This window comes from Psittacula echo, assembly GCF_963264785.1.
Source record: "Psittacula echo genome assembly, chromosome: 20".
In the NCBI taxonomy this organism is placed as follows: domain Eukaryota; kingdom Metazoa; phylum Chordata; class Aves; order Psittaciformes; family Psittacidae; genus Psittacula; species Psittacula echo.
Window position 1 is genome coordinate 6,330,074 of NC_137756.1, and position 26,017 is coordinate 6,356,090.

General features: G+C 47.8%; 1 protein-coding gene across 1 annotated transcript in view; it reads left to right on the plus strand.

Moving 5' to 3' along the window:
- HDAC4 (histone deacetylase 4) overlaps nucleotides 1-26,017 on the plus strand; it is a 208,914-nt gene that overhangs the window by 13,836 nt on the left and 169,061 nt on the right. The window contains exon 2 of the mRNA XM_080632056.1: nucleotides 13,219-13,467. Within this exon, the coding sequence (XP_080488182.1) occupies nucleotides 13,446-13,467 (22 nt within the window). The 5' untranslated portion in view covers nucleotides 13,219-13,445. The remainder of the gene's footprint in view (nucleotides 1-13,218; nucleotides 13,468-26,017) is intronic.

The window sequence follows — 26,017 nt, forward strand, 5'->3', positions numbered from 1 at the left end:
TTGGAGCTGGATGATCTTAAGGTCATTTCCAACCCAAACCATTCTATGATTCTATTCCTGTTCATGTGTTTGAGAGTAGCAGTTCTGTAGCAGGTGCTGAAGGGAAGGGACATTCTGCACAGCAGAGCTGTGGTGCCTGATGGCAGCTCAGAGAATTACTGAGGGTGGAGAAGACCATTAAGGCCATTGAGTCCAACCATTCCCCAGCACTGCCAAGGCCACCACTAAACCATGTCCCAGAGCACCACATCTGCATGTCTTTTAAATACCTCCAGGGACAGTGACTGCAGCCCTGCCCTGGGCAGCCTGTTCCAATGCCCGAGCATCCTTTGGGGAAGGAATTGTTCCTCAGCTCCGTCTAAATCTGCATCCCTGGGGCAGCTTGAGGCCGGTTCCTCTTGTCATCTTGGAAGCAGAGTAATTCTTCCTGGTGTAGCAGTTGAAGCTGTTAGTGTGAAGCTTTCGGGAGGATATTTAGGAGCATGCAAAAGTGCAAAATCCCCATATCCACCCTAGGGAATAACAGATCCTGAAGTTTGGGCTATGGTGTTTGGAAAATGGATGGAGAAGGCTAAAGAGGGTCAAACCCTGGTTTAAGTGACTTGGCTTGATTCCTAACCTGAAAGAGGGATGTTGTAGAGGGAAGAATAGTGTGTTTATGCTGTTTAGTGTGTAAAGCCATAAACAGGGGTATAAATTTTACTCTAGATCATCGAAAGCTAACACAATTCTTGCACGTGTGAGCTTGGGCTCTAAGGCTTCCTTGAGGATGCTAACTTGAAGCCTCTTCAGCTGGTGACTGACAGTGCTTTAAAACCTACCTTCAGAACCTCTCCGTGGCTGATACTGGGTCAGTCCTTGAAATACAGCCCAGTTTTTGTGGCTTTACCACCCAGTTTCCTTCTTTCAAGGACCAATTCCAATTTGCCTTGCTGCGTTCGTGTTGTCCAGGCAGACAAAATAGGATCTATAAATCCTCATGTTAAACGGAGCTCTTCCTTTACTCCGAGTTCAATAACAGCCCTGGTGCTGGGGCAACACCTGGGAAGTAAAGTCCCAAAGTTGGGTGGCTTCTGTCTCTCTATAGACAAGAGCTTCTTCAAAGGGTTTTGTCCTGTTTGCGTTGATGGTGCTATATCCCGCGCCCAAAGCCCCTCAAGTACGTGTAGTGCCACTTGTTCCTGCCTTGCTTTTCTTGCTTGTCAGCTGCAAGCTTGAAATACTGACTGAAGAGTCTAGTTGTTATTAAAGGCTGCTGTTGGTCATTAAAAATGGAACCCTGCCTAGAGGGGTACAACACAGGAATTGACATCGGGCCTGCTGATAGACTTTAATTTCTATTCTAGCCATGTATGGGGCTCGAGAGTGGGACTTGTGAGTTAAACATGGAGCAAGTAGCATTCCCCCTTGTCGTATCACTGCATGCCCTTGTCAAAAGCTCCTTTCCAGCTTTCTTGTTCGTTTAGAGGTTTTTTGATGTCAAAAAGAACTGTTGACTTAGCTGCTAGTGTTCCGTGTTATCTGTGGTTCAGTGTTTGACTGCCAGCTCTGTCATGCTCTTACAGGTGTATGTCAACATCACTTTTCATATGCTGATGAGGAGAGGAGGAAAGGTTTTGCCAACAAATGACACAAAGAAGTTTATATTGCACTTTACCTTTAAAGCTGTATTTGTATTTTCCTGTTCACTGCAGTATCCTCTGTGCTTGTATGTGAAATCTGTGCTTAGGTGATGCCCTGGTTAAGATCCTTTCACAAAGAAGATATGCAAATACCTAATGCACTGCATATACACTGGGTAGAGATTAGGCTTTAGCAGAAGTTCTTCCCTGTGAGGGTGCTGAGGCGCTGGCCCAGGGTGCCCAGAGAAGCTGTGGCTGCCCCATCCCTGGCAGTGTTCAAGGCCAGGTTGGACACAGGGGCTTGGAGCACCCTGCTCTAGTGGAAGGGGTCCCTGCACATGGCAAGGGGATGGACTGGATGAGCTTTAAGGTCCCTTCCAACCCAAACCATTCCATGATTCATATGATTGTCTGATTTTCATTGGCTGTAGGAAAACAGAAGCGCATTAAAGGAAGAGATAGAAGAGGAACACCACAAGTTCATGAGGACCGTGGTCTGGATCGCTGTGTTGCTGTGGAAACCAGGGTGTTTTGGTAACAGTATTAGCATTCAGCGCAAGGCAGAAGCAGTCAAACACGCCAACACGTAAACTGCAGCTCCTGTGATGCTCTGCTTTGCGGGTGAGGGTGTTCTGTTGTCTCATGAGCTGGGCAATGGCCCTCGAGGCCTGCATGCTTTCCTGCAGTGGATATTTGCACTCACAGCCCTGTTTCTGTAGGGCAGGCTCATGGGAGCTGGAGTTTGGAAGTGAAAGGGGATGTGTGTATGAACGGTGGTAGCAATTCCTGCCAGTGGCCTATTAAGGCTGCATTAATAGGTGTTCTTTGCAGGGGGTGTGTGGCATCTAGGTATAGGAAATGGCATGGATGTTGTCCTCAAACAAAAGAGCTTTCTGGGGGTTAACAGTGAGCGTTTAAGCCACTTAACTAAGGCATGGAGAAACATAATGCAGAACTGAGCTAAGTGGCTCCTTCCAGACCGTGGCTGGGCAAGGTTGGCTGAGCAGGCATGGGTGCATGGATGTGTTCTTTCTGCAAGGGAGGTGAGCTCATGTGCTGCATATAGGGAGGTGGAGGTGGTGGTGGTTGACCAGGGCTGAGACCTTCAGAGGCGAGCCAGGTAAGCCTGTGAAGCAGTGAGAGAGTCCAGGGAGAAGAATGTGTTTGAATCCTGTGTTCAGTTCTGGGCCCCTCACTGCAAGAGAGACATTGAGGCGCTGGAGCAGGGCCAGAGAAGGGCACCGGAGCTGGTGCAGGGCCTGGAGCACAGCGTGATGGGGAAGGGCTGAGGGACCTGGGGGGTTCAGTCTGGAGAAGAGAAGGCTCAGGGGGGACCTGATGGCTCCCTACAAGTGCCTGAGAGGAGGATGGAGCCAGGAGGGGCTGGGCTCTGCTCCCAAGGAACAAGGGATGGGACAAGAGGAACCGGCCTCAAGCTGCACCAGGGCAGGTTTAGATGGAGCTGAGGAACAATTCCTGCCCCAGAGGGTGCTCAGGCATTGGAACAGGCTGCCCAGGGCAGGGCTGCAGGCACCGTCCCTGCAAGGGTTCACAGCCCGTGGAGACGAGGCCTCAGTGCCATGGGTTAGTGATGGCCTCAGCAGTGCTGGGCAATGGTTGGACCGGATGAGCTTAAAGGGCTTTTCCAACCGGGCTGATTCTGTGATTCTAAGCTTGCATCGTGCAACTGATGTCAGGCTGTGCTGTCAGTGTGACACCAGTTGTTGGGGTTTTGTTGGTGCTAGAAACACTGGGGTAGCCACGTTGCAGAATAAACCCCACAACCCCTTGTAATACCCCTCTTCTTGTGTCACCTGTTTTCCAGGGAGCAGCAGAAGGCTAAACGTCCACTTGATAATGATGCAACAGCTTGTTTGTTGGAGACCTTGAGGCATGTTTCTTTCCAAGAGCATGACAAAGGTCAGTGCTTAAAAAGCACAGTGGTGCTGGTAGGTGAGAACAGGCAGGTTCTCATCCTGCACTGAGCACCGGGGTAGCTGAGAACATGGGGAGTGAAGTTTCTGGTCCAAACTAGCACTGCACTGAAGTCAGCGCCAAAAGAGACTTGGGGAAATGTTTTACTTGACAGAAGAATGATGTGACAGGGTTGCTTTAGACTTAATTATTTTTTGTGGTAATCAGATAGCATTCAATTAAATAACAGGGGAAAGAAAAAGAACTGGCCTAACCTTAAACAATGTTTGTTCTTGAAAGAAAAAGTCAATATTCTTTTGCAAGTTAATGAAATAACTTGCAGTGATTGATGACACATGTACTCAGCTATTTTGTGCTGCTAGAGCAGATGGGTTGGGCACAGCGAGTGACCAGGAATTGTGCTTCTTTGTCAGAAGGAACAAGAAGTTCAGATGTGGGTTGTAGCAGCTGAAGTACAGTTGGGGCTGTTCAGCCTGGAGAAGAGAAGGCTCCAGGGAGACCTCAGAGCAGCTTCCAGTGTCTGAAGGGGGCTCCAAGGATGCTGGAGAGGGACTCTTCATCAGGGACTGTAGTGATAGGACAAGGGGTGATGGGTTCAGACTGAAACAGGGGAAGTTCAGGTTAGATCTAAGGCAGAAGCTCTTCCCTGTGAGGGTGCTGAGGCGCTGGCACAGGGTGCCCAGAGAAGCTGTGGCTGCCCCATCCCTGGCAGTGTTCGAGGCCAGGTTGGACACAGGGGCTTGGAGCAAGCTGCTCTAGTGGAAGGGGTCCCTGCCCATGGCAGGGGTTGGAGCTGGATGAGCTTTAAGGTCCCTTCCAACCCAAACCAGTCTATGTTTTTCTCCATAATTTTCCTTATCTATGTATGAGGATTTGAAAACACCCCGAGTGAAGAACGGTGAATTGTGCATTTTTAGCAGTTGTGAAAGCTGAGCTAGAGTGAAAGTGTGGTTGGCAAGTTTGGTGTTCAGTTGTTTCCCAAAACTAATTACATAAGTGTTGGGGTTTTTGTCTATATCAAGCTGTTTTAAAAGGAAGGAAGGATTGTGTGTGCACAGGCAGTTGGAGACAATAAGACTTGTTTTGAAACCTGCATTATTCATACAATCCCAGCCTGGTTTGTGTTGGAAGGGACCTTAAAGCTCATCCAGCTCCAACCCCTGCCACGGGCAGGGACCCCTTCCACTGGAGCAGCTTGCTCCAAGCCCCTGTGTCCAACCTGGCCTTGAACACTGCCAGGGATGGGGCAGCCACAGCTTCTCTGGGCACCCTGCTCCATGTGACTGCCCTGCACGGATTTAGGGTGATCTTAATATGTAGTGGAGGTTGTGTTTGGATCGCAGGAAGCTTGAGGTGCTGCTGAGTTTGCAATGGGAACCTTCAGTTGATGTGAGTGTGCTGCCTGCTGGTCGCACACGCTCTTCCTGGCCCTGAAGTGTTGTTAGGGGGGTTTGATTAAGAAGAATTGATCGTTTTTGTTCACTTTTCAGTTAAGTATTTGAGAGTTTTGGGGTTTTTTTTTTGTGCTTTGAATTCTTGTAGCTGTGATCTGCAGGGAAGGGATGAAGAAATGAGGAGGAGGTGGTCTGTAAACGCCCTGTATTCTTTTACCTTCAGTCCAGCACTGCTTTCACCTATCTGATTTGCACTCTTTCCCATGCAGGAATACTAGGACGGAGGCAAAACATGGGATGAGGGCAGAAGAGGGCTTCAGGAAAAGCCAAGATGATGGAGTTTTATAGGTAACTGCCCAATTTGTTCCATCTCCTCCAAGGCTTCGGAAGCAGCTGGAGCGGGCTCCTGAGGCAGACTTCTCTCCTTTCTGCCTCCCACGTGGATCCATCTGTGAGACTGCTTGTTCTTGCTGCTCTTGCTGAGAAACTGGATCAAGCTCAGAAGCATCCTGCTCCTTCAGACCCTCTGCCAGAGCCTTGCTGGTTAAGGAGGGCTCTGGAATCCTATGTATTCCCAGGTTTTTACACACAGGCAGTTGCATTTCTCAGTCTGCGGCTATTCCATGAGCCCTGCTCCTGCTTGACTCTAAACCCAGCTTTCCAGGCTGTTGCCCACTCTATCAAGTGGAGCTCCCACAGGGTGAACATGAGGTGGTATTTCCAGATTTGCTCATGTTCCTAAAGGTGATCTTGTGTTCAGAGTCTTGGATCATGCATTGGAGGCTTTAGGTCCACTCGTCATCCACTTGGTTGTTCCCGAAGCCTTGGTTTTTTTGCTTCCATGTGGATTTGAGATGCCTTCAATGCTGCTTTAACAGCAGTGCGTATCAAGGTCTAAAAATAAGGGGGATACCAGTAGATCCCCTTTTCATCTGTCCAACTGTCGATGTCATATATGGGGAAGTAGAAATGGTGTTAATACTTTGTGTACTCCTGGCAATGAAAGGCTGCAAAAACTGCATAGTATCCACCAGAAGATCTTAATGTTATTCTTTTAAGGACATGGAAGCACCTTCAGCTTTCAAAGCAGCTGTAACTGTTGCTCATGGTGGTCTGTAGATGGTAGCAGGGATTGGATGCAGAAGATGTAGAAAGTGTAGTTATAGAATCCCAGACTGGTTTGTGTTGGAAGGGACCTTAAAGCTCATCCAGTTCCAACCCCCTGCCATGGGCAGGGACACCTACTAGAGCAGGTTGCTCCAAGCTCCTTCCAACCTGGCCTTGAACACTTCCAAGTAGAGTCATAAACTCAACTAGGCTGGAAAAGACCTGTAAGATCATCAAGTCCAGTGAGGAAAACAGACTTCTGCTAAGGGCAAGCTCTAATGGTGGCATTATGTGTTAGTTTAACATTGAAATGGGTGAAGAAGTCCTCACCTGTAGTCAAATATCAATGTTTCTACTGAAATGCCAGTTTGGGTTAGTTTGTCATCATGTGGATTGACACCAGAGATCAGTTGGAGCTGGTGACTCCACTTCAAAACCAAACTAAAGCATGGGAAAGGCAGCCTCGCTTAAGGGATCTGCGTGCTCTGGCCATCGTAGTGGAGTATTTCTCAACAGCAAGAACCAAAAGGAGCTGAAACTGTGGATAGAAAGCCATTTCTCTTCACTGTTTTTATGAAGAATTTGTGCTACACATAGTGACTTCTATGTATGTTCCTACCCTCGAATAGCTGTGGGTTAGGTCTGTGTTAATAAGGTGGCTCACAGTTAGTTACTAGTGTTGTGCCACTTGTGGCTGGTGTTCGGTTCGTTCTCATGTCTGCTGGTGTCTTCAGTGCATGTATAGCACTGCTTAACAAGCCACTGCCTAAAATAAAGCAGGATGGCTCCAAAAGCAACTACCAGGAACTGTCTAGCAATGTATTATAGTCTTCCCTGAAGGAACTGTGTAAATACACAGTAAGTATTGGTTATTCTTGAAGTCTTAATGCACATAGACTGTAATTTAACACTTAGGACGAATGCGGTTGGAGAGAGAATCTCTTTCTGAACATTATAACATACAAAACCTGTCACAAAGTGAAAATGTTTAGTGTGAGCATATAAGCAGTAAATGCTCACAGCGTGTATCTGGAAGTGGAAGTTGAAGGGAGAGGCAGAAACACTCTTATTTGTTCTACTCGTGGCTGCCATGTGAGACTAGCGCTTGTAATGGTTGGCATTGAAATGTCAGCATTTGCTAAATAAATGCGCTGTGTTTTAATTCCTTCAAGTACTGGGTAATGAGTCTGTGTTTCTTAGATGGCACATGTGAATCACTGTGTGGAGCTCTGGATCTTAAAGGTAGGAACCTCTGGATGTGCTACTGCAAGATAAGAGCGTGGAGAAAACAAGTAGCAAAGATGGAATGCTCCAGTAATAAGGGCCAGACTGGTCAGTCTGGATCTGTGCTAACTGTGCAAGAAGCTGTTTGTAACAGCGGTTAGGTTGGGGTTTCTGCTTAATTATTAGTTACACCCTTCTAACTGTAACGAAGGCTTCAGCTACTCCAACTCACTCTGCTCCCTGTTCTTCTGTGCGGGTGCCCGAGCGCGGTGTGGGTCCTTCCAGTTGCGAGTGTTTTAATGAATGCAGGTGTACTTACCACTTGTGTGAGAACTCAGGAACTGAGTTTGCTGTAAGGAGTAAACTGTTGTGCAGAAGGTCACATCCCAGAACTGAATGGATTTGGTGACTGTAGAGTGGGGTGTAGGTGTTTTGTCTTTAAAGGTACTTTGATTGCCACGTTCTCCAGCAGCATCCAAGGTGTACCTTGGGAGGCGTTTCACAACAGGATGTGCACGTGGTGACACCCCTCTGAAACACTTTCCTGCAGGCCAGTGACTTGTCTTGTAAGCAAGCACTTGCTGGTTGTCCCCTTTCCTATGGAGTCTGTCCATTTGCTTCTGGAATCCAGGCACTCTTGTGTGTCATAGTGCAGCTAAGAGGGAGCATGTGATGCTCTCTGCTCCAGCTTTCCACACAGAGTATCTTTCCTGATCTCTTTCTTCCCTTCTTTTCCACCCAAACTCTCTGCCAGAAAAAGAGTGGGAAAGACTTCTTGCTCTGAGGGAAACAGATGGAAAACAAAGGCATTGGTGACTTCTCTGCCATGGTTCTGCATCACTGTAATATCTTTCAGTCATCTTTTGATCTGCTTCACCTGCATGAGGAGTTTGTACCAGAGACAGAAACGCTGCCTACAGAGACCTACAACTCTTTGAGAGGATGATGATGTTTGGGGCTTGCAAATGTGTTTTCTGGGAGAGGTCTGGTCCGAGAATCACTGCAGGAAAACCAATGGGCAGTGCTCATGGAACTTGGTCTCTAGGGACAGAGTCAGTGAAGCTGTTTTCTGCTTGAGAAGCAGGAGCTGAAGTGATGTTGTAAAAGGGTTGTGTCGGGTCCTCAGGACTGCTGCCGCTGGTCTTGTCAGCTTGCAAAGCAGTGGCTCTGGAGACATGGTCCCTAGAGAGAAGAATCAGCCCTGGAGACTGTTACACACTGCCTCTGCACTAAATAAAGATGCAGGAAATCATTTTGTGGTCACAGTACATTATTATTGCTTTCAAATAGCTATATGCCTTTCCCTTGTCTCCTCCTCCTTTCGTATATATAGATCTTATATTGGCAGGGTTTCATGAACAACCACTGCAGAGCAAAGGCAGCTTTTGTCTTGTTCCTCCGGGTAAACTTTGGGGTCTCTTGTCAAAGAAGATTTAACCTCCAGCTCTCCATAGGTGTGAGTCTGTGCGAAGCATGCTCATGCTGCAGCATCAGGTGGTTCACCAGCAGCATGGTAGGAAGCCAAGCCAGCACCGGGATGGCGTCATCATCTTACATGGAGCATATGGGATTAAGCTTAATACTGTTTGTGCCTGTTATTACAGGAAGGGGCCTAATACCTTGGTTGATTTTCTTTGTTGAGGGGGGCGTGTGATGGAAATCATGTTGTTGTAAGAGTTTAATCTGCGGTGTCAGGCAGCAGCATCATACGATCGCAGCCTGGTTTGGGTTGGAAGGGACCTCAAAGCCCCTCTCCAGCTTTCCTGCACCCCTTTAGGCACTGGAGCTGCTCTCAGGTCTCCCCTTCAGGAGCCTTCTCTTCTCCAGGCTGAACCAGCCCAGCTCTCTCAGCCTGGCTCCAGAGCAGAGCTGCTCCAGCCCTTGCAGCATCTCCGTGGCCTCCTCTGGCCTCGCTCCAACAGCTCCACGTCCTTCTTGTGCTGCTGCCCCACAGTTATCTTCTGTGATAACGCTTTTGGATGATGGGTCTTTCCATGGCTTTTAGAGATCAATCCCCAGGATGCTGCAGCGCTGCTACAGAAGTGCCCGGATGCAGAAGGCACTCTCCTAGCATCCTTTCTGTTGTTCCCTTCACAGAGTTGCCTCCTTGTCCTGTAAAAGGCAGTGTCTTTTAATACTCAGGGGTCTGAAATGCAGCAGAGCTTTCTCTGGACATAGAAATAACCATCAAAGCAGAGTGATGAGTATAGTAGGTGTATGACTTGCACCATGTTTTGATGCATTGAATCAGCGAGCTGTTAGGTTTGTTTAACTGAGGGTTTCAAGTGATCTTGTCAGCTGGCTGTAGTGTTGCCATCCGGGGGTGGTGGTGGTGGTGGCATGCCCTGTGAGGGCCTGCAGATGAAGCAAGCTCATCGATGGTCTGCTGAAGCAACCAGCCTGACTTGGCTTAAAACAATCTTGCAAGTTCACCCTCAGGCCGAGATTTTTATCTTGGTTCAAGTACTGAAGCAATTGAAGCTCTGGAAACTAGAGCTTTGTAAAGAGAGCTCGCCCATAACTTTAATGACTGGGTACTGCACATCTGTACTTGGGGCTTGGAGAGAGGCACATCTGGAATAGGCTGGGGAGGGGAAGGTGAGCATTCATCCTGTCAGAACATTTGTGTGGCAGACCTGGAACATTTCTGTTCCTTGTTACTAAGGCTTTCGGTAGCTGAGAAATGTAGGGAAACAGACATGGAAAGCTGTTGGATTCCTTGTATTTCCTAGTTCACATGCAATTCTGTCTCTTAATGGCTGGCAGGATGCCCAGTGGGGAAAAAGCGGCCTTGGAAAGTGAAAGGAACAGTGCAGAACTGCGTTGTGGAGTGGTTTTGGGGGGCAAGCCTGGTCATGCAGTTGAAGAGGACAAAGGTGGGGACCTTTACAAGGGCCTGCAGGGACAGGCCAAGGGGAATGGCTTGAACCTGCCAGAACAGGGGAGACTGAGATGAGCTCTTAGGCAGAAGCTCTTCCCTGTGAGGGTGCTGAGGCGCTGGCACAGGGTGCCCAGAGAAGCTGTGGCTGCCCCATCCCTGGCAGTGTTCAAGGCCAGGTTGGACACAGGGGCTTGGAGCAAGCTGCTCCAGTGGAAGGGGTCCCTGTGCTCTCTGTGCTTCTGTTGTAGAGTTCTTCCAGCAGGAACCATCCTCAGAAAGGAATAAGCTTGATCATACCAGTCCTGTTTGATGCACCTGGTTAAATAAGAGTGTGTGTTTTAGACTCTTTGCTTGTTTTAGCCTACTGTTGTGCTCACCCTTTCTGCCCCATAGTCTGAAACGTGCCGTCCCCACAGGCTTCTGCACGGATGCTCTTGGGCTGTACCGAGGGAAGGCCTCCAGGTGAAGTGCCAAAGCTGGAATGGTCAGTGTGCTACTGCTTGTTGTTTGCCAAGGCAATTCCCTAAGCCAGCATGGGATTTGCTTGGAGACAGCAGGGAGGCTCCACGCAACACTCCTGTGCCTCCCATCCCGCTCCCCATAGGGAAGGAAGGACCTGTCTGGCCAAAACTGATCCTGAAGTTACTCATGAGAGGCTGTGCTGCTGTAAACAAACATGTCTCATCCCATCACGTACAGTGTGTATCTGGTTAGTAGTGGGCAGGCTGCCCGAGCAGCTCATCGTGGCCATGATCCGGTCCTTGCCCATGCCCGAGGAGCTCGTGTGCCACCAGACGATGCTGTTCCCACAGCTGTGTGTGAGGTGGTTGCCCTTGTCCTGGAAAGCAGTGGGGTACAAGCAGAACAATCTCTGTGCACTGTTTTATTGTTTAATGAGGGGATTTCCTTGGAAAACCCTATAGAACTCCAGAGGTACCAGGTATAGGGGTAACCAGCGTTTTGCTGCTCCTCATTTGAGAAGTGGTTTTGTGAGGTAGTGGCAAAATGACAGATTTACATAAGAATTGTGGCAGATTGGGGCCTGACAACAACTTCTGACCACTTGGGAAATGTCTCATTAAACTGCATTTACACCAGTGCAAGTGGTGGCTGACTATCAGAATTTGGTGGTGACAAGAGCTGGGAAATGACTGCTGTCATTATCCTGGGAGGTCTGGTTTCCTTATCATAGAATCCTGGAATGGTTTGGGTTGGAAGGGACCTTAAAGCTCATCCAGCTCCAACCCCTGCCACGGGCAGGGACACCTTCCACTGGAGCAGCTTGCTCCAAGCCCCTGTGTCCAACCTGGCCTTGAACACTGCCAGGGATGGGGCAGCCACAGCTTCTCTGGGCACCCTGTGCCAGCGCCTCAGCACCCTCACAGGGAAGAGCTTCTGCCTAATGTCTGATCTAAATCTACCTTTTGAGCAGCCTGGTCTAGAGGAGGCTTTCCCTGTTTCTGGCAGGGGGCTGGTCCCTTCCAACCATAACTGTTCTATGTTTCCGTAAGTGACAGTGGGTGGTAGTTAAAGTCTTTGACCTGGTTTTGCTGCCTTATTGAAAAGGAACGTGAATATCTGAGCATGGTAAGAGCTCTTCCAAGAATAGATGGTGCAGATAAGCTGTGGACAGATGCTCATTGTGCAAGCAGCAGTGGTAGTTACTATCATCATCGTCATCATCATCATCCCCCGCCCAAGCCATCTCGCTGTCTTTTTGCTGGAGGTCACCACACCCTTAGATCTGCTGGTGGAGCAGTTTGGGGTGAGCGCTCCCCACTCTGCTTTGAGCAGAGTCAGCTGGATTCACTGAGATGGGGTGACTGGTCCGCTTCTGCCAGCAGGCTGACTTCATGTGTGAAGTGGGTTAGGGAGGGCTGGTTATAAACTGGTCTTGTTCTCCAAGGTGGGAGGGCAGAAATGCCTTGTCAGGGCAGTGAGGAACCCCAGGTACCGGCTGTGTGTCAACATGTCATCCTTGGTGTCCAGGAGAGGTTATCTGTTTGTTGGGAGTCTGGGGAAGAGAAGGCTCCTGAAGGGGAGACCTTAGAGCAGCTCCAGTGCCTAAAGGGGCTACAGGAAACCTGGAGAGGGGCTTGGGACAAGGGCCTGTAGGGACAGGCCAAGGGGAATGGCTTGAACCTGCCAGAAGAGGGGAGATTGAGATGAGCTCTTAGGCAGAAGCTCTTCCCTGTGTGGATGAGCTTTAAGGTTCCTTCTGTGCTTCTAGGATTTTTTGGGACAAAGAAGGGAAATAACCTGTGGTTGTGAAACACTTTGGTTAAAGGATGCACTTTGGTTTCATAGAATCACAGAGTGGTTTGGGTTGGAAGGGACCTTAAAGCGCATCCAGTTCCAACCCCCTGCCACGGGCAGGGGCACCTTCCACTAGAGCAGCTTGCTCCAAGCCCCATCCAGCTTGGCCTTGCTGCTGTTCTAGTTTCATGGGGATGGGCAGGGGTACTTACTCAGTGGTCTTTTTCACCCCCTTTTCTTCCTCCCTCTAATATACAGCTTAGAACTACTAGGGAACGGTGGGTTTATTTTTTCCCTTGGGGCGATGTGAAGTTGCTTCTTAATAGTCTGCTGGAGTGGGAGTGGATTTGCTTGTGTGGGATTTTTTCCTTCCTGCTCCAATGCTGCTTCTTGGCACCGAGGAGTTCTTTCGACTTCTTTGGGGAACAGATGCCTGAAGTACAGTTACCACTCATACATATGGTTTGGGAAATATGGAAGCTGTTGGACCAAAGTGACTTCATATGGTGCTGTTGGAGGCTGAGAATTCACATGCAAGTTTGGGTTTTTCAGGCTCGAATGTGGAGTTGGAGTTTTATTGTTGAAGTCTTGCTTTTGAATGCTGTTAAAATATTAGGCTGCAGTTTTATGGTTATGAATCAAAATTGCCTCTCTATGTGAAAATTACTCTCTGCAACCTTGAAAGCCTGAAATAGTCTCCTAGTTTGAATCTGCTGGGGATAAATACGTTGTCTAATGTGTAATTAAATGGTCGTAAGTCTTAATTCTCTAATGCAGGCATCTTCTTCTTTAATTGCAGGTTCCCGGTTTGAAAGCCATTAGAAGATATTCTGCCACCCCATTGGATTACTTCTCTACAACTCAGCATGTCCCTGTGCCCTGGATTTTATAAGGTGGCCATGATTTAATCCCCGCTTCCAATTTCTATGTATTGGTGAAACATTGGAGCTCTTTCGAGCTGCTGGGACTTGCGTGGAAACTGCTCCAGCTCCAATCCCTTCTCCAAAGGACTTGACGTCACCAGCAATGAGCTCCCAAAGCCATCCAGGTAAGGTCAAACCCACTTGAAATGCAGTAACAGCAGCAAAACAGCACGTGTTTGTTGCATGAAGAGGCTTGTTGTTGGGTTCCAATGATAATCCAGTCCCTCTCCTTGTGCTACTGCTTTGTGTAAAACTCTGGCTTGGCCTTTCGATGGAGAATTGGCATGCTGTTAGCCGAGTGCCAAGGAAATCCTGCCTTTTTAGGGTTCTGATTGTTGCATTACATGTCACTGTGGTTTTGGAGATAACCAGATGCTCAGTTTGTTAAATCTGTGCCGATGAGTGTTTATGGTCTGTAGTGTACCTCTAAGGAATGGTCATGGTTCTGCTGGCGTGTCTTTAGTGATACCCAAGGAAACTCTTTGACTTTTAAAGGACCTTTTAGTAAGGGAAGAATAGTTTTGTTGCAACAAGAGTCAGTTGATCCATCTCAGTGTTGTCTGGGGGAGCATCCCTGCTGTGCCTTGTAATTTAAAGTCATGATTCATCACTACAAAGCTGCATTTCTATCTGTCAAGAGGATCTGGAAGAACCTCAGTTACCTGCTTTCTTGCTTAAAGTTGCCTCCTATGTTCGTGTTTAGTGAGTTTGGGGTGACTTTAGGCAGAGCTTTGTGAGGTGGTGCTTTGCAAGAGGAGTGTTTGTTGTGCTCTCATGTGCCTGCTTTGGCTGTTGTAGTTTATGGTAGAAGAAGATGGCTGCGGGGAAGCAAAGTAATCCAACAACAGGCATGTGACAGGACTCAACTATGCCTTGGAGAGATTACTTTTGTGACTTGAGTTTAATCAGTCTAATAAGGCTGAAGCATTAAAAGCCAACAAACAGCTCCTAAGGTTTAAGGAACTGTGTATTTGTGGGCAAAATTTGCTTTACAGTTCCTTCTAGCAGCCCATTTGTGTTTCTGAGGCTCTGAGCAAGAAACCCTGCAGTTGGTGGGGATAGTGGAGTTTACAAGCAGCAGCCCTGAAAACCTCACCTTCGTGTATGAACTGAAATGGTTTCAAAGTCTCTAAAATGGGCAGGATTATGGAAAAGAACAAACTCTGGCTTCAATTTCCATCTTTAGAACTTGCTTCTGGTACTACGAGGAGTTGGGAAATGAAGTGGATTTGGATGAGTAGAGTGTGTGTAGGTATTCACCTGTGACAGTTTCTTGCAATGGGGTGTTTTCAAAGGATCTGTTCTTCAAACAAGTGGATAGTTACTTGAATACTGCCTCAAATACAAGTGAGGAGCTCAGAAAGCCACCTGCTTTTATCTCCTTGGGGTGGCATAGGTGCAATATATACCTGTATTCAAACCCCAACAAACTTGATACTGCTTTACTTGTTCAGGAGAGCTCTCCAGGTACTTGGGAAAGCGGGATGTCCTTAGGGGGGCTGTTCTGTTGATGCAGGACCATTGGAGCTGCAGTGACTCTTGCTGCTACAGCTGGTGTAATCCAAACCCAGGGAGGTGCTGGATGGCTTTGGACCTCTGTGTGTTCTCCTATGCTTCTCTTCCTAAACCTTCTTGGCCCTTGTCACATAAGACCTTGGAGTGACAGATGGGATGGCTCGGTAAGAATTGCAGGTGTGACTGCTGGGGGAGTGTTTGGTAGAACATAAGGCTACTCATAGGGGAAAGGCTTGTCTACTCTGGTAGTTAACCCTCTCAAATGTAAAGAAACTATTGCAGTTGTATTTAGAAATACAGCTTAAATTTCCTATTGACGTGAAGGGGGTGTGATAGAAACTCAAGGCCCGTTGTCAACTGGTCCACTGGAGATCATTTAAAGGGTCAAAACGATGGTTTTAAACTAAAAGAGGGGAGATTCAGGCTGGATGGGAGGAAGAAGAAATTGTTTACAATGAGGGTGATAAAACCCTGGCACAGGTTGCCCGGAGAGGTGGTGGATGTCCCATCCGTGGAGACATTCCAGGCCAGGCTGGATGTGGTTCTTAGCAACCTGATCTTCTTGTTACAGAGCCATACAATGGTGTTCTGCAGGTAGGCTTTGAGCATATTCTCAAACAGTATCAACCTCCACAAAGTCTTAAATCTCATCAAATACTGTTGAGAAACTCTCCCTGTGCCCTTCCTATGTGTTGGGTTCTTCCTTTGCCTGTAGTTCTAAGCATCGAGTTGAAACTCTAGTGTGTAATGGTTGTGTACCCAGTGTATTGTGGTATTGTGGCTGTTTGGTTCTCCTTTAGAGTCAGTTGTATAGTAAAAGGTAGAAACAGTTCCCAAGCCTTGCCAAAGATGACATCCGAACTTCTCCTGTCAGTTCTGATAGCTCTTTTGATTACATGGCTACAGGTAATTCTTGCTAATGATGGCCATGGTTTAAGAGAAAGCCCTGGCTTAACTTGAGCCTGTTAAGCCTTGCTTCAGTGGGTACAAGCTTTCTTCTCTAATCTCATGGGCTGTTTTAGGAGCAGTGCTGTCAAACTGCTGCAGCAGAGATGAATGGAAGTGGTTTGCTTTCAATTTCTTTCCTCTTTTTTTCTGCCTTCTCCATCTGAAAAACTCTGGTGAGAAATGGTGGATCCTGAAGGCTTCTCACTGAGCAAAGCCATATGGAGAAGACTAAGTTACCTAAGAGAAGTATGAGTTTGTCCCCTCACTCTGCCCCCATCACTGCCACTTCTTTTGTTCTATTTGGACTATGCTTTCTCAGAGAGTAAGACATAACTTTGATAGAAGTAGGAGTACCCAGGTAGGAAAAGTTAGTCCTCAGTAACTTCCAATAGGTAAATCAATCTGTCTTGCGCCATAGACGTAGGATGTAGATCTACAGAGCTGCTCTCAGGTCTCCCCTTAAGGAGCCTTCTCTTCTCCAGGCTGCCCCAACCCAGCTCTCTCAGCCTGGCTCCAGAGCAGAGCTGCTCCAGCCCTCGCAGCATCCCCATGGCCTCCTCTGGCCTCGCTCCAACAGCTCCACGTCCCTCTTGTGCTGCTGCCCCAGAGCTGGATCAGGGCTGCAGGGGGGGTCTCCCCTTCACACAGCAGAGGGGCAGGATCCCCTCCCTGAGCTGCTGGGCAGGATGAAGGGTGGGAGGCAGGAAGATGGGCTTTCCCATGCAGTGGTGGGAGCAGGAGGCTGCATAAGACCTAGTCAAGACAAAGCTCAGAGGCATGATGTGCCCTTTGGCTTTTGGCAGAGTCGTCGCTGCTCCTAACACTACTGGAACAAAGTGTGGGGGGAAAAAGCTACACTGAAATCGTGCTATAAACGATCAAGTTGCTGCAAAATATAATTAAGAAAATGAGGCTAATTAAGATAACATGGAGGATTATGGCAAAGCTCAGGGGAAAGCATGTTTAGTTTCACTTCTTAACCTATTCCGTTGCCCACAGTTTGCGCTTACCTTAGGTAACCTGTGGTGTTGATGCTGCTCGTGTTACTCACAACCCACTCAGCGCTGGTATGTGTGTGTTCCCCCACTGACCTGAAATGATTTCTTGTGGTCGCCTTGAACTTCCTCCCCCCCCACTTTTACTTTCAATGCCTTGAGTTTCACTATCAGTTAGTTCTTTAATCAGGAAAGATTGTTCTGCTGATACTAGTTCTACATAAAGATTAGCTTAAAAAAGCCCAAACACTTGAAGTTAATCACTCAACTGATTTGTATTTGTTTAAAGTTCACTTTCCTTTGTAAAAGCTGCAAATCTCCATGTTCAATGAAGCATTTTGTTTGTGAAATGTTATCTTGCAGGGATTAGCCAGTGGGAATGCAAATGCTCTATTCTTTCTTCTGCGCTGCTCTTGCGGAGCTGCACATTTCATTTCCATTTGGAAGTGCTGAATGTTTGATAATTAGGAATATTGAAGCTGAAGAATGAGCTGCCTCTCGGATACACACGACTCTGCGGCAGCATCATGAAGCCTGAGAGGAGATACCAGAGGAAGCAGAATGCTCCCCGCTCCCACACCATGGGAAGCGGAGCTTCTCACGTGCTGTGATTTGCTGGGCTCATGAGTACTTGTGTGTGGTGGTGGTGCTTTATCTGCTGAGTGCAAGGAGCCCCTCTCCTTTCCCAGGCCGTGGCTCAATGAGGCATGCAGAGCCATTTCAGAGCTTGCCTTGGGAGTCTCTCCAAGAGTTTGCACCAGGCAATAAATATTTTATGCCTTCTCTTTTGAAAGATGAAGAAGTTTCTGTGCAGATGCATTTCAAAGCGGCTTTAAATGACACTGACCTACTTTCTGGCACTCATGATGCTGCTTCTGTAAGTAATCTGGGGGCAAGAGCGTGCTTTAAAGAAACATAAGGAACAGAGGAGTCCTTTCCAGACCTCCTTTAGCAAGGCTGGGGCACAGCCGATACCTGGTGGCTGTCCTCTGGAAGAACATCTGGACGGTGTAACCCTGCTTCCTCTACCTGTCTGCTGCTCTGCTTCATTATGGCTGGGTTATTCTATGCTGGGCATTCAGGCTCTTAGTAAAATACTACCAGTAGTGAGCATAGGTAGAACCTCGTGATTTCTGAGGCTGTCTTTACATTAATTTTTTGATGGAAAGACAAAGATTTCTTCAGACCTGTTCCTCCTCTCACGCTGCCGTGTGTGCTTCATGGGGAGCTCAAGTCTTGGGGTAAGGTTCAACTCTTTGACAGGTCCAGCAGAGATATGAGGAGCTCCTTAGAAGGAATGCTGAGGCCTGTTCTTTACAGCAGTAGGTTGAGTGTTCAGCATGTGGACTAGGAGCTCACTAGCAAGAGCTGCTGCTATGCCTTGAAGCTATTGTCCTGAGCAGTCTGGTCCCCCAGGTTTGGGGTTTGGTTGAGAAGGACCCTCAGCAACAAGGTCTTGGCAGGAAGAAGCTTGGTTAGAATAGCTGAAAACCCTTGTAGATGCGAACAGGGCTCGTCTCTGTATGCTTTTCTTTCCTCAGCCTATGATAGAATACCTATTCCACTTGCGTTCTGCTTCTTACATATCATGAAATCATGTAAGTGGAACCTGTCCTGGATTTCCTCTAAGAACAGTCATACCATTTTGAGGACCTTGGAAGTTTTAAGGCTGCTACCATGAAACCTGTGAAGTTTTCACTCTTTGGAGCATCAAATAGTTGAGACTTTCTGTACGAGGTTTTTATTGTACCCTCAAAAGGGAAGAAGTGTTTTGTGCTTCAGCTTGGGGTTCAAGTTAGTTCCTCCTAGGTCAGTGTCCCTGCTAAGTATGCTCCTCTCATTTCTACTTTTGCTTTAAATGCAGTCCTTTGCACTTTGGAATTCTTTAAAAGCCTCTTTCTAAAGTAAGTTTTTTAGCTTGTGATGTATCCTGCAGTGCAAAGATGAGAAGCAGGTACTGCTGATGAGAGGCAGAGAACTCTGGCTTATTTGGAATGAGGTACAGGGTAGGAAAAGGATATCAAACAGGTTGCACTTTTAAAGGCAGATGATGCTGTTTGAGATGGTCCTTGGGACCCTGCATCTCGCTTGGAAAGGAGAAAACCTTTTTCTATGCAGTTACTACATTTTTATGACTCACTTTTGGTCAACCTGAAGTTGAGCTGTATCTTATATCTGCTTCCCCACATTACGTTAGCTACTGGACTGTACCAAGGTGGATATTCTCAGCATGTCTTTCAAGGTATTTAGCTTGTTGTCTTCACGCCAGGCTCTTGCACTGCTGAGGCTTGGTTGCGTGCCTTTGATGTGGTCAGATCTATTAGAACAGATGGTGAAGGAACATTTCAGTCACCCCGCTGCCTCTGAAAGAGGTTCAAGAGCAGGGGCAGAAAATCCACTTATTCTCAGCTGTGCACGGCATTTCTCATCCTTTAGGAATTCGGCTGTGTGCTTACCTGTGCTTTGGTAGGTACTGCTTTACCTTGACTGCTAAAGGAAGACATATTCCTTTACTTCTGAGAGCTCTTGGTCAAAACAGAATCATAGAATCACAGGGAAGAGCTTCTGCCTAAGAGCTCATCTCAGTCTCCCCTGTTCTGGCAGGTTAAAGCCATTCTCCTTGTCCTGTCCCTACAGGCCCTTGTCCAAAGCCCCTCTCTAGGTTTCCTGCAGCCCCTTTAGGCACTGGAGCTGCTCTAAGGTCTCTCCTTAAGGAGCCTTCTCTTCTCCAGGCTGAACCATCCCAGTTCTCAGCCTGTCTTCAGTGAGAATGATCATATTCGTAGGTTAAAACCAGGCAATAAAACGCTGCCTGGATTTTAGGATACCTTTAATATGGCTGTTGTCTGCTTTGCATGAATTTCCATTTAGGAACTTCAAAGATATGCTCAGTGGGGTTAAGTCTCAAATAATTGATCTAACTAACTGGCAGTGTTGCACAAGTACTGAGGTAGGATGAGTTTAACCCTTTGTGCAGCTGTGCTGCAGGGTAGAACTGCAGCATCCTCTTTAGATGTTAACCCTTGTGTTAATCTGGCTGAATGGAGACTCTGTGGAGTGTGTTGCTGTTGTCTTCTGTATTCCTATCTCTTATTTAGTATATTTGTGGTACTTGTTTTCCTTCTCCTTTCCCTTGTGTTTGAGAGCTGGAAGCTGGCAGGGGCAGGGGCCATGGCTCCAATGACACCCTTGCATGAAGAGAACAGACAAGTGAATCTCCGCTAGCATCTTTGATACTGAGAAATGGGGCATGAAATTCATTCTTCCCTTTAGAAGCCTAATTTTAGTCTATCAGCAGATCTTTTAAAGGTTCTGTTTCTATTACCAAGATCAAAATAGTGTTGTTCATCAGTTACTGGGGAAATCAGCTGCTTTACCTGCAGTGCCCTTGTCTGCCTTGGAATACCCAGCATCTCCTGGTGATTCCCCTGGGAGCTACTCTCACACTTGATGCTCGATAAGACTGATGTGCAGCAATGCTGAAGCAAGGTTTTAGTCTTTCCAAAGGCTGAAGCTAGTATTAAACTTTGCACCTATTGAACATGGAATTACATGCACAGAAATACTCGGGGGGCTTTTCTGAGATCCTCCTGTCTCCCTGTGATCTCTTTCAAATGGAAGGCAATCAAGATGACTTAATATCTACTTTGAACCAAAAGCAGTGTGTGCTGACTGTAACAGTTCGGTCTTCAAGCATGATTCAAGCTTCTATTTTAATGCTGAAAACCCAGAGAAGCACTTTGTAAAAGCCCTTTCAGGACTAGACCCGAACCAGCAATACAATCAATACCCTGGGAAGCTGTCATTGAAGGTCGTGAACCTTCTAGCACGGGCATGCTCTGCCTTCACCTTGCTGCATGGGTTATGGGTTCCCTGGCATCCTACCCACACTCCTGTCTGCTGAAGGGACATGTATCTTGTATGTCAAGACTATAATTGGGAATATTCGCTACTTAATGCATCTGTATTCAGTAGTTCTGAAGCTAAGTCTCTTCACAAAGTAATGCTAAGCTGCTTCTCTGTGGTTATTTAGCTTTCCTAAGCGGTGGTGCAGTGTGTCCTTATGACTGTGAAAGCCTTCCCTTGTCTGCCTGTCAGCCAGCATTGATGGAGAGACTCAGCTTGAAGGTGGTACAACTGGTGGTACCAGTTCTCCTGAGTGTTATCATGGGGGGGGATGTTCAGCAGGGCACCGTTAATCCTGCTTTGAACCCCAGCAGTACAGGCTTTGCCAGGGAATCCATAGGCTGGATTTAATCGTTCCAGTGTTTGTATCTGATCTACTCAGCCTTGATGCAGCTCCATCAGCTTTGTTATGAAGCCGTGAATTGTAGAGTCTGAGTGCATTCTGCAAGGATCCCAACATCCCAGCCTGGTTTGGGTTGGAATGGGCCTTAAAGCTCATCCACCTCCAACCCCCTGCCACAGGCAGGGACACCTTCCACTAGAGCAGCTTGCTCCAAGCCCCTGTGTCCAACCTGGCCTTGAAGTTGCTTGTGTAGAGGGGAATACTGGAACCTTTCACTATGCCACAGCTCAGTGGTGGGGCTGCCATCATGATGCTGGGGAAAGGACAGATTAATTCAAATCACTTAAAAATCAAACCTCTTCAATCCTGACCTTTCCGGTATTTGGGAATCTGTGTATTCATGGCATCTGGAGCTGTTGGGTTGCCAAAGCACAGAAATAGCTTTACAGGGAGAATTATAAGAAGAGTGAGGTGTAGTTTGTGAGCTTTGAACATCAGCCTTGGTTCCAGGGAACCCCTTTGTCCTGGAAGGTGGCTGCTGGGGTGGTGTAACCCCATCAGGCTTTATTAAATAGGAAGGATCATGAGCCTTGGGGTGTGGGTTTGTGCTTTTCTTGGCAGTGGACTCTCTGGACTGTGTGTTTTGCCGTGCTTTACTCGATGGTGCTGTCCATGAACTGCTGTGTAATGACTCTTTGCTGTCAGGTTTCACCACCTGCTCGACAGACCAAGATCAATGCAGCAATTTGGATGTGCGCTCACTGCTCTGCTTCCTCAGCTGGTGGAGTTGTGGAGATCCAAAGGCAGTTTTACTACTTCTGTAAAGTTGGTTGCAGTATTCCTGATCAATGGACGGTTCTTCAGGCAGCAAACCCTTACAGCCTGGTGGTTTGAAGATAATCCACTGAGAAAGTGGTTTGGTTTGGTTTTGCTCTTCTGTTTGGGCATTCAGAACTTGAGCCTTCAGTTAAACAGCCTGCCCTCCCTCCTTTAACTGTGACCTTTGTTCTGTGCTGGCTGTAAAGAGAAACATCTTAGTTGAAAACTCTTTTCACACATGGCCCATAAACCACTTGAGCTGCTCTGGGGGAAGACAGAGGAGCCTAAACTACATTAATATACATCCAAAAGTAACCCAGACTGAGAAAAAGACCAAGCTCTGATAGTCCATCCAAGTATTGCATCCTTGACATCTGTCCCTGATCCCGAAACCTCCAAGCACTTGCTTTATTCGAAATCAGGTACCACTGGTCTCACCCAGCCTTTGCCACGAGAAGGCGTGTGATTCCTACAGCTTCTTAAACCTAGAAGAAGGGCTTTGGCATCTGTTCCCTGCCAGCATCAACTATCAGATTGGCATTAGATTTGTCTTTCCTTTCTACTTTCTTTCCAGCAGGTGGAAGGCCCGTTCTGCAGGCTCCTAACTCTTGACAGGTTTAGCGTGATGGCTTCTTGGCAGGTAGGGGTGATGCTGTTCATTCAGGCTGCCGTAAAGATTCTTGCCTTTTTGGTTTTCTCTCAAGTGAAGCTTCCTGCAGGAGCTATTTAAAATAGCTCATGGGACTTCTGCCACTGGTTCACTTCTTAGAATCCAGCATTGCAGCAGGGAGAGCCAACTTGCAGGATCACCACTTCTGCCTCCCTCAAATGTATGTGAGACAGGGTGAGCTCAACAAACGTAGCCATGGTTCATGCTGACAAACATTTGGGTATGCTCTGAATTAGAATTGTAGCATCCCCCCGTGGTTTGGAAGGGACCTCAAAGCTCACCCAGCTCCAACCCCTGCCACAGGCAGGGACCCCTTCCACTGGAGCAGCTTGCTCCAAGCCCCTGTGTCCAACCTGGCCTTGAACACTGCCAGGGATGGGGCAGCCACAGCTTCTCTGGGCACCCTGGGCCAGCGCCTCAGCACCCTCACAGCGAAGAACTTGTGCCTAACGTGTGTGTGTGTTCACAGCCGTGAGCAAGCCAAATGCCTTTCTCACCCCACCTCAGTTGCTGGTGTGAAGATCACCAGCCTGCTTGACCCAGATGCTCAAGGCTTTGTGGGTTTTCTTCGGTGGACTTGGGTGCTCCTCGCACCTCTTTACCTCTTGCCATCCTGATGCGTATCCGTGGTTTCAGAGCTTGGCTGCTGCAATCCTCTGCTCCAGGGCTGCTCTTTGAAGAGGCCACTGAGTTCAGAAGAGCATCTGCAATGGTCCATGCCTGTGTTTGGTTGGTGCTCCCCACCTTTGGGGTGGCTTCTGAGTGAGTCTGAGACTTCACATTTGCTCACTTGGGAAGGCTCACTTTTGAGCTGCTGGCTTTCTTCTGGTCCTTCTTCAAAGCTGAACTGATGGGTGCTTTTCTCATGGAGAACATGGGTGGCACTGCACAAAAGAACAGGATGGTTTGGGGTTAATTGCCCAAAGTCATTGGGCAACAATTATTTGATCTTTAGATGTTCTAGCACTCAGGTGAGAGAAGCTTTCTATAAAGCCATTTGAACAGCTCTTGTGCAAACCGGGTGCTGAACGCTTCAAGGTGGTGAGAAACCTGGTAAATGACTTGGCAGATGTTAAAGATAGGGTAGAGCTGAAGTTTTGGGCAATGCAGTGCCTGTATTTATTAGGTAGGAGGGTGAAGACATGGATTTAATTGCCAGGATGACAGCACATTTCAGGTGTATCCATCGCTGCTGTCTGTGCGCCTGGCTCAGGTAACAGATCCAGTTGCTCTCCTTTGAAAGGAAACCAAAGCTCAGTAATGCCAATGCTCCTCTTCAGGTTGCTTTTCCTATTGCAAAAAGCAGTGGGGGTTTGTTGGGTTGTATTTGTTTGCTTTCCTCTGTGTAAAGTGAAATCACTCTCTGCAACAAGTCGACTGTTGGTGGTAACCAGGATGGCCCAAATGTAACCCGTGTGTTGCTGTCCGTCTTGGGGTAAGCTGTGGCAGAAGGTGACAAGTTGTGACACTTGGGGTTGTGGGATGCTGTGGGTGCCTGCAGCTTGGCCAGAAGAGCTGCTGCTTTGCTGGAGCCGCTGGCTACGGCCCTTGCAGAACGCAGCAGTAGGTTTGACCGTGTTCCTGCCGGCTCTCAGGAAAGCAGGAATGGAGCCAAGTGGAAATGGGGGGTGTTTGAAATGACTGAATGCTCTGAAGTGTTGTCCTGCTGATGGAGGCAGGACTGTACACACTGTGTACACTAAATTAATGTGTATAGATGATGGACTCTAGATTTAAAGGCTTCTCCCCATCACAGTAGCTGCAGTCTGACAGTTCAGACACAGTCTTGTTTTGATTCTTGTAGAGAAGTTTCAGCCTGGAGAAGAGAAGGAGAGACCTTAGAGCAGCTCCAGTGCCTAAAGGGGCTACAGGAAACCTGGAGAGGGGCTTTAGACAGGGGCCTGTAGGGACAGGCCAAGGGGAATGGCTTTAACCTGCCAGAACAGGGGAGACTGAGATGAGCTCTTAGGCAGAAGCTCTTCCCTGTGAGGGTGCTGAGGTGCTGGCACAGGGTGCCCAGAGAAGCTGTGGCTGCCCCATCCCTGGCAGTGCTCAAGGCCAGGTTGGACACAGGGGCTTGGAGCAAGCTGCTCCAGTGGAAGGGGTCCCTGCCCGTGGCAGGGGGTTGGAGCTGGATGAGCTTTAAGGTTCCTTCAACCCAAACCATTCTATGATATAATGATTGTGTCCTGCTGTTGTGCTGTGCCTGTAATGAGCCTGTGACTCGCCTGAAGGCAGAAGGTGGCTGCTCAGGAGTGTATGATGCTGTTAGACAGTAGCAAGGTTGTTTTAAGTTGACTTGGGGATGTAAGGTTGTGTGTGTTCACATGTGTGTATGTCTATCCGAAGTCCACCTTGGATCCTAAAGCTTGAGTTTGTGAGGGAGTTCTGTTTAAGTTGACTATGGGATCACCATTTGCTTCAGAGACCTCCTCTGCAGTGGGTACAGACAGCTCCTGTTTGCCTCAGGACTTTGACTTCCATTGAAAGTCAGTCCCTATAGAAACATGGAATCATAGGATGGTTTGCATTGGAAGGGACCTTAAAGCCGATCCAGTTCCAACCCGTTGACATGGGCAGGGACACCTTCCACTGGAGCAGCTTGCTCCAAGCCCTGTCCTTCAGCCACGGGAGCTGGGCTCTGCCAGCCCTGGTCCCTCCTGGTGCTGGTGAGCTGGCAGCAGGGCTGGTGGAAAGCAGTGTGCTTCCAGTGTTGTGGTTTGCTTTTTGGGCTCCTCAGTCTGCCAAAGCTCTGCAGAAGGTGCTTGTTTTTATAGTGAAATAATGATGCTCGTAGGTGGTTTAGACACAGATGTAGTTGTGGCTTTAGCAACGTATGAGTATGATTACTTTCGTTGTGCTAGAAACTCCTTTATTCTCCTGCAAGTAACAAGTGTGGGACTCCTTGTAGTAGCTTTCCCACCCTGGTGTCTTCAATTGGAATGATTTTGCTCTAAGAAGTAGCAAGCAGTGTTTAGAAACTGCTGGCACAGAGCTTGGAACTGGCTCTTATTCTGAAGGAGGCAGAATGCTTATTATTCACTCAATGTTGGGTTTTTCCTCCTGTTTTCCTGCAAGACTGTATTTTCATCGTGTCTGTGAGCTCGCCTGTTGTTGTCACATTTGCAAGTTGTTAATGACATCCTGGTTTGTTAATGTATTCTTTGTATTGGCAAAGTCGAAGTGATTTATTGTCTTAATCCCCTTTATTTACCACTCTGCTGCTTCCAAGTCAGCGGTTCTGCTGACTCAGCTGTGCAGAGGATACCTTTGTGTGCGGGGAAGATGCAGGCAGGAAAACTCAGACCTGGGTGTCTCTTCTCCCTCCTTCTCCTCCCAAATGGGAACCAGTGGAGCCTGCTGGACACTTTCGCTGGTTGCTGATTCCTTTCATTAGAAAATACCTGGCTTGGAGTTTCCCCATGACCTGATTCATGTCTCAGATGCAGGCAGAGGTGTTTTGGACACCTTCAACACAG